General features: G+C 33.7%; 1 protein-coding gene across 2 annotated transcripts in view; it reads left to right on the top strand.

Moving 5' to 3' along the window:
* Window positions 1-16,725, top strand: part of KCNH7 (potassium voltage-gated channel subfamily H member 7) — a 472,939-nt gene that overhangs the window by 386,853 nt on the left and 69,361 nt on the right. For both annotated transcript variants that reach the window (XM_073019761.1, XM_038002006.2), the window contains exons 6-7: window positions 706-1,131; window positions 11,510-11,909. In XM_073019761.1, the coding sequence (XP_072875862.1) occupies window positions 706-1,131; window positions 11,510-11,909 (826 nt within the window). The remainder of the gene's footprint in view (window positions 1-705; window positions 1,132-11,509; window positions 11,910-16,725) is intronic.

Below are 16,725 nucleotides of genomic sequence, written 5' to 3'. Positions count from 1 at the left end.
TGAACATCTCCTTGTAGCATTTTCTTTTTGCAATTCTCTAAATGAGATGGAAGAGTTGGAATGAAAGTGTATTTGTCCCAAAATATCAAATACTCTCTCAACCTTTTAAGGAAAAGCCTCTTTTGTGTTCATTTTAATCTCATTTGCCTTTTATCCCCTAATGTTAAAAACAGATTGCAGGTGGGAAATTCTGCTTAATTAAAATTTGAATGAGTTGGGTTTAATTTATCAAGGTTTAATTATAAATTAAATATATGTAAATTAAATGTGGCCATGGATCCAAGTAGACTGCTTCTATTCATTACAACTAATCCTTTCCTAGATTTGAAAACTGCATTACTAATATATCAAAACCGACTTTGCGATTTTCTAAAAACAGCCATATATTTTTACATCTGAGAAGTACTATGTTCCAAAGGAAACAGTAACATTCCTCAGTATCTCAGCAGCAATATTTATTATCTTTTCAGTGAAATTCATATTTATCAAGAAATGCCAGTGTGATTTTCTTGAGCCAAATACACTGTATAATAGAAGTTTATATGGGTTTATTTAATGTATGTGTATGTTTCATAAATACTTCCAAATTACATGAATTATCTCTAATAAATTTTACTGTATAATTAGTTCCCTTAATATTTTATAGGCTTACCAGATTAAAAATGGCATATTTATGTAGTATATGATTTTCTTTTCCACATTCAGGTTCTCTCTTTAGGAGCAGATGTCCTACCTGAATACAAACTGCAGACGCCACGCATCAACAAGTTTACGATATTGCACTACAGCCCTTTCAAGGCAGTCTGGGACTGGCTTATCCTGCTGTTGGTCATATACACTGCTATATTTACTCCCTACTCTGCAGCCTTCCTCCTCAATGACAGAGAAGAACAGAAAAGACGAGAATGTGGCTATTCTTGTAGCCCTTTGAATGTGGTAGACTTGATTGTGGATATTATGTTTATCATAGATATTTTAATAAACTTCAGAACAACATATGTAAATCAGAATGAAGAAGTGGTAAGTGATCCTGCCAAAATAGCAATACACTACTTCAAAGGCTGGTTCCTGATTGACATGGTTGCAGCAATTCCTTTTGACTTGCTGATTTTTGGATCAGGTTCTGATGAGGTAAGAACTGCTTAAGATTCTTATTTTCTGAAAGACTGCAATTATAAAAGTGAATCTATTTTAACTGCAAAAAGAATAGTTGCTTTTCAAGCTTCTTGTATCTCACAGGCAAAATTCATTTCAATTGGGGATGCTACAGAATGAAATGAAACCATTTTGCCATTGCAAATCAAATTCTTTCTCTTTTTGCTAAGAGATGTAAAAGATTCTCCATTCTTTATCTACCAAATTAAACTTGGAAACAAGTGGTCCATAGCACACACCACATTTCCAGGATTTAAAATCTCTACTAATTAACTTCATGGGTGTAAAACTGTCAAATATTAAGTATGTCTCTGTTTTTCTTAACTCATTATTAAGGTTTGAGACAGTGGAGATTTGGTTTTTGTTCAAATTATGCAAAGAGGGCACCTTCTGGAATGTCTTATTCAAAAGTGCATTTTCTTAAATAATATTCAGCTTGGAAAGTACTTTTTTTGTATCCCATTACCTAATAAAATTGGAAACTAAGAAAATATGAGAAGTGTATGTATTGTGCATTTTCTGGATAGAAGGTCCAGAACTCTAATCAGCTCCTCAAAAGATTCTTTGATCCAAAAGAAGTTAAGTTTTCCTACAGTTCCTTTCATCTAATTTCCATTATTTTTACCATTTATAAACTTTCTGGATTCTATAATGGAAAGATTTTCAGAATGCTTAAAAGTAGTTCCAAAAGAATAGGTTGAAAAAGATAACCTCAATATGTTGGATTTTTTTAAATCGTGTATTTTTCTACATAAGAACCCTGCCCTGCACCAACTTCCTTCTTTCTCCCACAAAGAGGAGACCAACTCCTCTTGGCAGATGGTTGCTTTCTAGCTAGTGAAGGTTTTAGAACAAGATAATCTTCCTCGACCAAGGGGAACCAAAAGATTTTATTTCTAAATCTATTTATTTGTTAGAAATAAACTCGCTCCTATAGAATATGCTGATAGAACTCTGAGTCAGTTAAGAGCAGGGCAATGAAACAATACATTTTTCCTGGGTTCTACAATTTTAAACAAAGTCCCAACCTGACTTCCCTCATCTGTAAAAGGATGATAATAATTTACCTTCTCCCCTTGCTTTTTTTTTTCTAATTTGAGACTCTAATGAGATAATACATGTGACTTAGCAAAATACTTTTTAAAAATCAGCTGTTCTTAAATTAGCTGAACTTTTAATGTTAGCTACTCCTAACTTTGAGTTTTAACTAAAAGACAAGAGAGTGAAATACTTCTTTATTAATATATATCTTTGAGTTTCTTATAATGGGTGATTCATATCATTACACATATCATATCAACTTATGGTGATGAACAATAAAATAAAAACTCATTCTTTCAGAAGCTAACATATATTCACCAACAGCAAACACTAGTGATTTTGTAGATAAGCTTAGAAGTATAATGGGAGAAGTTTTAAGAAGGTTGTATCTTTTAAATTTTAAAGTCTGAATTTTAAAATGCCCTGAAAATTCTGGACATAATGTTAGTGTTACCCCCAAATTAAAATCTAGTACTGCTGCCAATGTAGATCTTAGAACTAGAAGTAACCACAGGTAATCACCTAGTTCAATCCTCTGCCTAGAAAGCTAAAGTACTATTATTCCCATTTTACAGATGAGACTGTTGAAACCTAGAATTGTTCAGTGATGCACTCAGTCCTATTTTCTGCATTACTCTTAGTTACTAATATAATACTTTATTCATTCAAAAAATTTTGTTGGGTACCCTTCAAAGTGACAGGCACTATCCTAGGTTTAGAGATTCAGAAGTACATCAAACAAAGTTTGCGTTCTCCAGAAACTTACATTCTAGGATTGAGAAAGAGGGATAGGGGATGGCAGAGGGGAAAAGAGAGTTAGTAAACAAACCAACAAACACAGTGCAGAATGGTTTCAGGAAAGAGTAAATGCTGTGATGATAACAAAGCAGGTGGATGTGATGGAGAATGACCTGGATGGGTGGCTAATTTGAATTGGAAATTACAAAAGGCCAATAAGGAGAGGCCATTTGAATTGAGACTTGACAGGAAGAAACCATCCACAGGAGACCACTGTGGAGAGCATTTCACACAGAAGAAAACACTAGTGAAAATGTGGCATTTGGGCCACAAGTTTGTTATGGTAGAGGAACAGAAAGATGGCTGGTGGCTGCCAGGCTGAACCACACAGTAAGAGGTAGAATGCTAAGGTTTAAGAAGGCAGAGACAGGGACCAAATCACATAGATACGTGGGATTTCTTATTTATTCTGGCTGCAATGGAGTCTTTGGAAAGGGAATGATATTATCTGATGGACATTTTGAAGACTGCAGACTGGAGAGTCAGGCTAGGAGCAGAGAACTAGTTCAGACCACATGTGGTGATGCAGGACAAAACAACAGCTTGGTAGCAACAGAAATGAAGAAAAGTAAATAAATTTGGGATATATCTTGGAGGTGAGCTGCCAAGGCTTGTTGATGGATTAAGTATTGAATGGAAGAGTAGGAGAAAAAGCAGAATTAAGGGTAGTGCAAACATTTTTTGTTGCTTGTTTATTCTTATTAAAACATTTCTTTGCTGAAGGGCAGGAGGGTTGCTGAAGTAAAATTATAAATGGTAATGCATTATTCAGATGGAAAAACCTTACGGGGAAAAAGTGTGTCATGGGGAAGAAATTCCTGTTTTAGCCAGCTTAAGTTTGTGATGACTATTGGTTATTCAACTATAGGTGACATGTAGGCGAGTCAAGTACCCCATGAGCACCTAGAAAAATAATATGTGAGCATAAGAAGAGAAATGAGATCCATTAAGTTAAATATTAGATATAATCATGGCAAAGATTGGTTTGGATCAGCTTGTATATAAGAACCATGTGACAGTTTTCTGTGCGGGTCTGTTAAGGGTCTGGAGGCACATATTTGACAGGTCAAAAATAAAGCCTTAAAACCTACACTTGTTTAAGTGTCAGGGATGAGTTTGTTGTTTAGATGTACAAGATCCAGTAGCCACATCCGGAATAAAGAGGAGTCGCAGGAGAGGGCTTTCATATGTTCATAGATGAATATTTCTACACAATAAATGCATAAGTACATAAATAAATGCATAAGTATACACATAAACAAATTAAGAATGATTTTCAACAAATTATAAGAACAGTGATAATTTCTTAATTGCTGAATTTTAAGACAGGGTCTCATTCTGTTAGCCAAGCTGGAGTGCAGTGTTGTGATCTCAGCTCAAGGCAGCCTCTGCCTCCCGGGCTCAAGTGATCCTCCGCCTCAGTCTACCGAGGAGCTGGGACCACAGGTAGATGCCACCATACCCGGCTAATTTTCATATTTTTTGTAGAGAGGGTTCACTATGTTGCCCAGGCTGATCTCGAACTCCAAGCTCAAGTGATCCGCTGGCCTCAGCCTCCCAAAGTGCTGGAATTACAGGTGTGAGCCAGTGTGCCTGGCCCTAAAATGTTTTCTATCCATCAAAGCATCATAGATGAGCTTAGAAAATGTAATTTTGTCAATGTCAATTGCCAATTTCCCTAAATGTTAAGCTAATGTTTTTACATTCAACCCTTCGAAAAAAATCGAATTTTTATCTATATTATTTAATCTATGTAACAGATGTTAATAAATGCTAAGAGATATATTGGCATATACATTTTTACTAAAGAAGACATGGCGCGGCCGGGCGCGGTGGCTCACACCCGTAATCCCAGCACTTTGGGAGGCCGAGGCAGGCGGATCACGAGGTCAGGAGATCGACACCATCCTGGCGAACACGGTGAAACCCCGTCTCTATTAAAAATACGGAAAAAACTAGCCGGGCGAGGTGGCGGGCGCCTGTAGTCCCAGCTACTCTGGAGGCTGGGGCAGGAGAATGGCGTGAATCCGGGAGGCGGAGCTTGCAGTGAGCTGAGATCGCGCCACTGCACTCCAGCCTGGGCGACAGATCGAGACTCCATCTCAAAAAAAAAAAAAAAAAAAAAAAAAAGACATGGCACAATTGTTCATATTTTTCTAAATAACTATTTAATTTTTTTCTTACATAATTACAAATCACCTACAATAACTAGAGGATCTTCTATAATGTTAAAAAGAACACGTTGAAGAAAAATAAATACTGGCAATAACTGGGCTTGCCTTGTCATTAATATCTTCCTGATGATGATGCCATCCAGAGAGACAATAAAAAGATTCTCTATTTCCTAATTTCTGCATCAGCAAACATCATACCACCCATTACATCAATCATTGGCAAATTTTATCTGTATCATTGGTTCAAAGGAACAATGTTATTGGCTCAGTCTCCAGAAAGTTACCTTTTGATTATCTGCCTCATATTTTCCCATATTTAGCTCATCTGTGACCAATCTTAATTTCAGAGATATTAACAGCTGAAATCTACAAAACTCTACTCAATTACATGCTTCATTAACCTCTCACTCCCCAGAAAATTAGGATTCTTGCAATTGATTATTTGCTTCATTGACCCCTCTCCTTTCATACTTTACGGTTATTTTTTCTGAATCCTGAATACAAGCAAAAAAGTTCTTTGAAACCTAAGTAACTACTGTGCTCTTTGAGGGAAAATTCCAATAGAAAAGAGGAATTCTGATCATAATAATATGTTTGATTTATTAGTCTGATAGATGAATTGTGAAATGGATGCAAGGAAAATCTTCGCAGATATCTGTATGCAATCTCTGAGCATTTTGACAGCTGAACTTGATTTTTATAATAGATATCTTTAGTTTACTTCTAAACATCCAGTACAATCATGTTCAACTTTTAGGAACAGATCACATTTTGCAGACACATATACATATACATGTCTACACATAAAGTTGCTAAGTCTCCTTAGATAGTTTTTGGGAGTTTGGACAGAGGTTTCTATTGGCTTGTATTTGGAGCTATTGATCATGCCTCTAAAAATGTATGGCATGACGTATAAGAGATATGAGATCCCCAATGGAAAAATTATTTTGCTTTTAGTTGATCATTTGTTCATTTGTATATGATTGATTGTCTACATTTTGCTAGAGATGGCATAAAGTATAACTCTTGGTAAAATATTTCTCAGGACAAGTCAAATTATCATTTAAAAAATATGACATCCCTAGTTATTTATTTGTTGTAACATTTGCATACTACTGTTTAGAATCACTTGATGGTCAGTTGTCTGTTACTGTAGAGAAAGCAAAAGTGAGTTCAAACTGCAGAAAAGTAAAATGTTAATTGTAAAACAAAACAAAAATAAAAGTGTCTCAATAATAAAGGTTATTAAATATTGAAATGAGTTTCCCAGTAAAGCTGTAAAAATGTCCTCTTTAAAAGCCATACTTTAGAAGTATTTGTGAGGTTTGATATAAATAAATGACAATCTAGGTAATTCTCCAATGTTTTAGACACATTCAGAATGTATCTCTTTGATTGTATTAGTGAATGCGTTCTTAGAAATATTGCAATGATGTAGTTAAGCTGAACAAAGGGCTAGAAACTAGTTTCCAATATTCTTGAGATTTATTGAACAAATAATAATTGAATGCTGTATATAAACACCAGAACTTAGAGGGAATTAGCTGAAATGAAATCTAAAGCAAAATATGAGTGTGGAGTAATGACATTTATTACTTGTCTGGTGTTAACATTTCCCCACTTGCAGTCAAATATTTATTGACAAAAAGGACAAATGATGGATTAAGTAGAAAACTTCAGTGATCATTCATTCTATCAAACCTGCATATGAAACCAAAGATCACCTACTTATATATTTTCATTTATGGAAGAATAATTGTATCACTTATTTAGAGGCAAAGGTTTTAGAGAGTAAATCTCTGAAATAATATATTTTAAATATAAGATTCTTAAAAATGTTTACTAAAAAATAAGGTACAATTGTTTTTCAAAAATTTTTAAATATTTCTGAACAAAAGATTTTTTTCTTGTTAGTAAGTCTCTCTTTGTTTAACTGTAGACAATTTATTCTTGAGACAAGAAGTTACTTATTCTAATTTCAAGACTTCAGAAAGAATTCCACTGGCATGAAGAGAGAATTTTGTCTGATTTATTGTAAAATATCTACCAAAAAAAGAAAACACACAATCTTCTTGAGTCTGGACCTAGTATCTAACATACATACAAAACGTCAATTGTTTAGAATATATATATGTATTTAAATAATGTTTAGTTTAAAAATTTATATACATAATAAAGGAAACTAACTTCTACCTCAATATAAGAAGTTATCTAGGGCTTCAGTAAACAGTGGATGTGGATACGTTTTTAAAGTTTTGAAATTGAATGATATTAATCAGCCACCCAGAAAAATGAATAATTGAATTTTTGGAAAAAGAGTTACTTTAGATTAAAAATAATAATATTGGCAAGATACATTAAAAATAAAAATCTTACATAGACCGACTTTACTGTGACATTTTGGAAAAAAGAGTTGGAAAATTATTCAATCACAATAAATGAGCTGAGCTCTGAGATAGCATGGGTGCTGGTGGGTGAAAACTTGACTTGTTAAGAGTCCATTATATCCCCTTTACTATACTTAGTGACAGCACTAGAAAACAAAGTGCTTTGCTTCAATGTACTGCAAAATGACTCACCTCTTTTTATATCTTATTTTCATTATGTGTTTGTATTTTATAACAATAACCACATTTTGCCATCTACTGAGCTTTTATGCTCTTTTTAGTTGCTTTCAAGACTAACAGACAACATTTTTCTAATACCAGTGAAAAGTTCAAGAAATACCATCTAAGAGACAGTTTTTTATCTCTAGTTTTTACAATAGTTGTGAATAGATTTATGGATAGTTGCATTTATTATATTTTCAAAAGTTAAAAAATTGAGATTTTCATAATGTCTGGGTATTACATGAAATTAGATGTGCTGGGAGATAATTATGCAATCTGAAAACAATTATACTCAGATTCTGATCTTAGCAAAATATAATAAGGTAGTTGTTGGTCCTGTTTCTCACCTGCAGGTAACATAAAGATGGCCCATTAAACTAAACAATGAGGCTAAGGGTTTAGAACAAATTGGCAGAAGATTGATAATTATTAAATCTACTCTCTCTTAGATTTTAGTGCAATCACTTCTTTCTATTCTGCAATCTGGGGCAAGACATCTTAAGTTTTTAAAGCAATATTAAAATAATAAGCAGGGAAGACTTATTACAATACTAAACATCATCTACAAGATGTGTTATACACAACTGTAGCTATGCCCAGCTATGCACAATGAATGCCCAGGTGTGTTAGCCACAATTTGATAACAATAGAAGTAAGGCAAGGCATCTGTTACATTGTCAAGCCAGCATATGTAGTTATTCTGGTACATGTTACAAAATTATAAGAGAATAGCTTTGACTCTTGAAGTCAATATTCACTCGTTCTTACAATGCAACTGAGAGAGATAATTACTGCTTAGTAATTTCTTCCCCTTCCCCCTCCTTTGTGGCTCTCTCATTACTTCTGCAATTATTTAGCATGAATACTGTCATACATGTTGAGATTTCAACATGTCCCATTTATCTTAAACTTTCTTTCTCCAGAAATGATGTCACTTATATGTTATCATGTACATTATATTGTTTTATCTGCTTAGAGAACTTACTGTCATATAGATTTTAACTTCATTTTGATAGAATGCTAGAAGAATCATCAGAGGTTTCTTTGGAAAGAAGGCAAAAAGGCAGCTTGCATGCACAGCAGATTTCATTGCTTTTCTTATCATAACATCATTTTTACTCTACCATCTTTTCAACCAGCAGAGTCATTAGTACTTATTATCACAACATGTTATAAAAACAGCTCATTTATTTTAAAGTTTTTCACTTCATTTAACTAACATTTGGAGAATTTTTATTATACTTCATTTACTTTGAGGGTCAGAGAGAAATTTTGCTCCAAAAACAAGAAAATGTTAACAATAATTCTCAAATATTTCTGATTTCTCAGGATAAGTAAACAGAACGTAGAATTAAGAGGAAAAATAAACATAGGAAGCTGAGTTGTGTAGAAATGGCGAAATGTTGAACCAGGGTGGCTCCTACCAGAGTCTGAGCAGTCAGTTTGCCTACATGAAGTCCCTGTCTTTCAATGCCCCTGCCATTTCCCGAGGGGAGCTGCAAGGCCAGTATGGAGAGGCCCCCACTTGTGATTCCAGATATCTAAGTATTGCATTTAAAAAGGGTGGAAGCTCTTTGAACCCATTTCACAACATAGAGTTCCTGCTTATAGATGGAAAGAAAAATGTAAAGGATGTTTAAATAGAAACACAGAGTTCCTGTTTATTGGGTGTTACCTCTAACTTTGTAAGGTTGGCCTTATTATTTATATTCACAGATGAAGAAACTAAAGTGTAAGATTAAATGAATAACTTGTCCAAGTGGACACACTGGTATGGAGGCAGAATTCAAACATAAGTTTGTCTGTTCCAAAGTCCTAGCACATAACTGCTAAGCTAAATATTAATAATACATATATGAGAAAGTTTGCTTTTCTCTCAGGGATCCAGCCAATAATAATTTAAAGCCTATATTCATTCATAGGGAAGAAATATACTTTTGAAACTATAAAGAAGAAAAAAAGCAAGCATTTTCATTCCACTCTGAAAAACAACTCAGTACTGGAGACAGAGAAGACTCACCTCTCTAAACATCCCCAAATGAGCAGAGATCAGAGTCCAGTTATGATAAATACATGTCAACTACACAAGCTCCTCAAAGAGTTCCAATACTAACAGAGAATAATTCAGGAGAGACTAAGTGATCCCCTTTCCCTTGTGATCACAAGAAACTGTAGACACTTATTAGAACATTTTTTTAAAGACAGGGCCTTGCTCTGTTGCCCAGGCTAGAGTGCAATGGCACAATAATAGCTCACTGCAATCTCAAATTCCTGGGCTCAAGTGATCCTCCACCTCAGCCTCCAGAGTAGCTGGGACTACAGGCACCCGCCACCATACTCAGCTAATTTATTTTATTTTATTTTAATTTAATTTTTTGTAGAGGCCGAGTCTCACTATATTGCCCAGGCTGGTCTCAAACACCTGGGCTCAAGCAATCCTACTGCTTTAGCCTGCCAACATACTGGGATTATAGGCACAAACCACCACACCCAGCCAGAACATTTTAATGCAAAAGTTTTTTTAATATTTAGTGCTCCTTTGTTATCATCAATATTAATACATAGGGTGTGGTAGTTATTCCATGTGCTATTTCTTCCATCAAGATATAAGTGCTCTTAACATAGTTGGATGTGCTTTGGGAAATAAGCAGCAACAATGAACAGACAAAATGACTCAATAATTGATTGGTAAACACCATGTAACTATGGAATAATTACATGCCCTGTGAATTATACAGTACTTATAGTTGATGTTATTTAGGAAACCTAAGAAATGAGCTTGTAATTTGTACTTATCAGATTTGAAGTCCAAACAACCAGTTAAGTATCCTGTTATTATATCGAAGTATCCTATCATTAGATACCTGGTCAGTAATAATCACCCAATTAGTTGCACATGTCATAGCCAAAAGCAAAATGCAATTATAATATCACTGGGACATCAAGAAATAATTTCTCAATTTAGCACGTTTAGGAATAAAAACATGCACTTAAATGTAGTGCCTAATTCATGCATGCAATCATCCAATAAGTGTTCCCATAGTTATGGGAAGAAGGGGCTTGACTGGCTCCTTCTCATTATCCAGATCCTTTACAACTCAAATGTCAGCTCCTCAGCAAGGCCCTTCTTGGTCTTCATTTTTAAAGCCATTTCTACCCCAATCTACACCTCCAAATACCCTCTATCATATTTCTGTGCTTACTGTCATCAGGTCACTTTTCTCTCTCTGAAATTAATTATTTATTTTTTAAAAATCTCTCTCTCCTCAGTAGAGTATGATCTTGTTTTCTCTTCATTAGATTAGACACGTTGTCTATTAAATAACTGTCTCTATTAGGAAAGTAACCATGTCTGTTTGTTTGACACTATAATCCCAGTGTGTGGCCTTAGTAGGCACACAGTAACACACTAGAATTTATGTTGGTGAATAAATGAGTCACTCAGGACTTATGCAAGGCACTTAGAACATAAAACAAGACAGATTCTCTGCCGCGTAGGTCTTGCTTGCCACAATACTGAATTACTGTGTCATGCACTTTCAAAGCATTTTCCAAAGCGGGTATCATATTAAAAAAAAAAAAAGAAGAACTAAGTTTAATACTGAGTTTAAATAGACAGTCATGCTTAATGCTACCATACTGTCTTAACCTGTTCTTGTCCACTTTGCTTCACATGAATGTACTTTGGATTGTTTACCAACTGTTTCTGACTGTGTACATTTATTTCTACAGACAACAACATTAATTGGTCTTTTGAAGACTGCCCGGCTCCTCCGTCTTGTGCGCGTGGCCAGGAAGCTGGATCGTTATTCAGAATACGGCGCTGCTGTTCTAATGCTCTTAATGTGCATCTTTGCCCTGATTGCTCACTGGCTGGCTTGCATTTGGTATGCGATTGGGAATGTAGAAAGGCCTTATCTGACTGACAAAATCGGATGGTTGGATTCCTTAGGACAACAAATTGGGAAACGTTACAATGACAGTGACTCCAGTTCTGGACCATCCATTAAAGACAAATACGTCACAGCACTTTATTTTACCTTCAGCAGTTTAACCAGTGTAGGATTCGGGAATGTGTCTCCTAACACGAATTCGGAGAAAATCTTTTCAATTTGTGTCATGTTGATTGGCTGTAAGTAGCTTTCTCTTCTGTTGTCTATTAGGATAGAATAATACCTTGAAATTAATATTTCTAAAGTATTTAGAGTCAGGCAAAGAAAAAACTACAGAAAATTGAGGAGATAATGGGATTACATATATGGGGACTGTATTCCATCAAATCTGATTCTCTCTGTGAAGTGGAGACACCAGAAAGGTCTTTCTGAACCTTAGGGAACTATGGGCATAAAATTGGAGCAACATGGTTTCAGGAATTGAAACTTGCAGTCCAGTGTTACTGCTATGAAAAGAGTATCTGTAATTTATTACCAATGGTTATTTTCTATTTCAAGCTGAGGCTAGATTAGAATGGGAAATTCTCATTTACACTACGTGATAGGTAGATAGATACATAGATATAAAAAATGTTAACCATATATATCATCACAACAATTATTCTGTAAACTAATATTTCATATACATGTGTATGTGTATATATAATATATATTATGTTATATATTATATATACATATATTATATATCATATATTATATATACATACATATATTATATATACATATAATATATAGCATATATTATAGACATATATTATATATACCTATATAATATATATTATATATAACATATAATATATTATATTATATAATACATAATATAATATATATTATATTATATATAATATATATACACACAACATACACATACCTATTTATACATAATATACATGTAATTTTCCCCTGTCATTGACTAAAAATTTCTTTTCCTGTGACATTATGTCAAGATCTAAGTGATTGGTTAATGTCATGAGCATCATTTGTAACAGATATTCTTTGGAATTAACAAAGCTTTGTTAAAAGATGTTTTAATATTAACATGTATATTTTAATAACACCGTGGAACCACTGAAGGTGAACTTGCTGTTTCCAGGCAGCAATTAGCAAAAGCATAAAAGCATGATGGATTTTTATTTTCATTTTTTTTACCATATTTTTAAAAATAATTTCAACTTTTAGATTCAGGGAGTATGTGTGCAGGTTTGTTACATGGGTATATTGTGTGATGCTGAAGTTTGGGGTATGAATGATTCCCATCACCCAGATCATGATCATAGTACCCAATAGGTAGTTTTTCAGTCGTTGCCCCCGTCCCTTTATCTCACTCTACTAGTCCCACATGTATATTGTTCTCATCTTTATGTCCATGTGTACATAATGCTTAGCCTCCACTTAGAAGTGAGAACATGTGGTATCTGGTTTTCTGTTCCTATATTAATTCACTTAGAATAATGGCCTACAGCTGCATCTATGTTACTGCAAAGACATACTTTTTTTTTTCTTTTTTATGGCTGTATAATAGTTCATATTGTATACATACTACGTTTTATTTATCCAGTTTACTGTTGATGGGCATGTAGGTTGATTTCATGTCTTCTTCAATGTGAATATGGCTGCAATGAACATATAAGTACATGTGTCTTTTTGGTAGAATGTTTTATTTTTCTTCAGGCGTATACCCAGTAATGGAATTGACAGGTCGAATGATAATTCTGTTTTAAGTTGTTTGAGAAACCTCCAAACTGCATTCCACAGTTGCTGGACTAATCTATATTTCCCTCAAGCAATAATAAATGCTTATATCCCCTAATATAAGCATTCTATTTTCTCCACAGCCTCACCATCATCTGTTATCCAAATTGTATTTCCTAGGTTTTCTTCTAGGATTCTTATGGTTTGAGGTCTTACATTCCAATCTTAAATCCATCTTGATTTAACTTTTGTAGATGGTGAAAGATAGGGGTCCAGTTCAACACTTCTGCATATGGCTAGCGAGTTGTCTCAGCCCCATTTATTGAATAGGGCGTTCTTTATACATTGCTTATTTTTGTCAACTTTTTTGAAGATCAGATGGCTGTAGGTGTGCAGTTTTATTTCTGGGTTTTCTATTCCATTCCATTGGTCTATGTGTCTGTTTTTGCACCAGTACCATGCTGTTTTGGTTACTGTGGCCTTATAGTATAGTTTGAAGTTGGGTAATGTGATGCTTCCAGCTTTGTGCTTTTTGTTTAGGATTGCTTTGGCTATTCAGGCTCTGTTTCACTTTCTATAAATTTCATAATAGTTCTTTTTTCTAATTCTGTGGAAAATGACATTGGTAGTTTGATAGGAATAGCATTGAATCTGTAAATTGCTTTGAGGAGTATGGCCATTTTAATAATATTGCCTTTTTCAATTCATGGGTATGGAATGTTTGTCCATTTGTTTGTGTCATCTATGGTTTCTTTCAGCAGTATTTTGTAGGTCTCCTTGTAGACATCTTTCACCTCCTTGGTTAGATGTATTCCTAGCTATTTTATTTTTTGACTATTGTAAATGTGATTGCATTCTTGATTTGGAACATTACTGGTGCATGGAAATGCTACTAATTTTTGTACATTGATTCTGTATCTTGAAACTTTACTGAAGACATTTATCATTTCTAGGATATTTTTGGTTGTTTATAGGAATAGAATAGTATTATCAGCAAAGAGAGATAATTTGACTTTTTCTTTTCCTCTTTGGAGGCCTTTTATTTCTTTATCTTGCCTGCTTGTTCTAGCTAGGACTTCTAGTGCTATGTTGAATAGGAGTGGTGAGAGTGGGCATCCTTGTGTTGCTCCTGCTTAATGGGAATGCTTCCAGCTTTTTCCCATTCATGATATTGGCTGTGGGTTTACAACAGATTGCTTTTATTATTTTGAAGTATGATCTTTCAATGCCTAGTTTGTTGAGGGTTTTTAATCAGGAAAATTTTGGATTTTAAGCATGGTTTATTTCTAAAGATTCAAGAAGAACATCATCCTTAGAATGCATAGAAAGTTGAAAATAGATCCTGATAGTTGATTTTTAAATGTCAACATGATAATAAAATGTGCTTAGATAAATCCCTATTAATGAAATGTAAATAAATTCACCAAGTTTATTGTCTACTTTATATCCAATGTACTTTTCATAAGTTTTTATTTTAGTAGCATTTGTGTAAGCAAACAACATTACATTTCAGTAACTATTAAGACATTCTACAAATTCAGTCCAAGTCTAGGCTGCAAACACAGAAGTAGCATTGTACCCAGAAAGAAATGGAAGTTGAATCTCCTAGAATAAAGTAGAAATATGTATTCCAGAGAGACTGAACACAGAGCAAGCACAGTTCCAACCATTTTGTGATTACAACTACTAGTAAACACTTTATAGGGGTCATCTGCTTTAGTGGCATAGGTATCAAACAAGGAAAAACTTGGTCTTAATTAAACACGTATGTAGCAGAAATATCTTTTTAAGAAAATAGAACCTGTATTTTGAAACTTAGAATTTTTAAGAAAGACTTTTAAAAATGCACTTGTTTAGCCACTTCACCACTTAATAATCCACACCACTTGTAAGGATTAAGTAAAATACGTAGTGCTATTTATCATGTGAATTTTTTTAAATTGAAGATAGCTCAGTTCTTTACTTGCTCTGCACCTAATCTCCTTTCCCTCAATCAGGGAATTTTAGTCAGTTTTCTTCCTTTGTCTTTCTTTCCTTTCTTTTTTCTTCCCTTCCTTTTTTTCTTTTTTAATATAGCACTAGACTATTTCTGTTAATATGTTAAGAATAATACATGTTTTCTGCAGATGAATTGTATCTTTTAAGAAAAAAGAAAACACTCTAATCAAATTGGTTATAGTAGGATACACCCACATTCCACATACCGTCATTTATTTGAATATAAGACTTGGTTCTATACACCTTAATCCAAATGGGATTATGTAAAGCTTTATGTCACGCAGGAAATACTTTATAGGTACTCCTGGAGAACCGCACCATGACCTATTATGTCATAAATAAAGAAAAGAGTAAAATTAAGACTTGAAATTTGGCAATAATAAGAATACTGAAATTTATGTACCCATTTGATGTATATAGGTGTATCTGCACATGATATTCTCAGTTCAATCTAACTATATTCTAAAATGATATGGTTTTATCTGTGCCCATACTCCTCAGATCTTTTAGTGGCCTTATTTCAGCCTGAAAAAATAAAATAACAAAAAATGTGATTAAAAAAATGTATATGTGCTAATTACAACTATTGTGGTTATCAGGTTGAACTTTCTCAGCATCCTGAGTTTAACTCTAATCTTTATTCTAAAAGAAAAATTTGAAGCCAAGTTGTAGAAAACAAGGCAATCAACCTTCTATCTTATAGCAATATAATTTAAGGAAACTAAAAATAAAACATTAAATGCAAATAGTAAATATCTAATGCATATAGATTGTTCCATGCATTTTGTAAAGCTGCTGTTTGCAAAGACAGTTTTTGTACTGCTGACCGTGTACAGACTACAGTAACCAGAAAATAGGTTTTAAAAGTGTGTATAATTCAAAATAAAAAAGGAAGACTGTGAAGTCATTAAATAATTGTAAATGTAAGTGATGCTCATATGTTTATACCTGTTTTATAACATATAGCATAATTTTATATTTTAAATATTATAAATAACATGTATATATTTAATTTTAAAAAACACGTAAGTCAGAAAAATAAAGGCAAATGTACTCCATTTCTGACCTGCTTGACAAACATCTTGATTGGAAGAATTTCTTATTTTTGTAGCAAGTAAAAAAAAAGTTACTAGAGTTCTGCTTCCAGTTATGATGGAGTTACTAAAACCTTACTCTCCATCTATTAAAAACAAACAGAAAACTGATCAAAATATATAAGACAATTGTTTTCAGGCACTGGAAAATTAACAGGGAAGTTTGATCCCTGAAAGAAGGAAAGCAAACAATATGGGCCACATGTTTTCT

This window comes from Chlorocebus sabaeus, chromosome 10 (assembly GCF_047675955.1).
Source record: "Chlorocebus sabaeus isolate Y175 chromosome 10, mChlSab1.0.hap1, whole genome shotgun sequence".
Lineage (NCBI taxonomy): Eukaryota > Metazoa > Chordata > Mammalia > Primates > Cercopithecidae > Chlorocebus > Chlorocebus sabaeus.
Note: the sequence above shows the minus strand (reverse complement) of the source record. Positions and strands in the feature narration are given on the sequence as shown.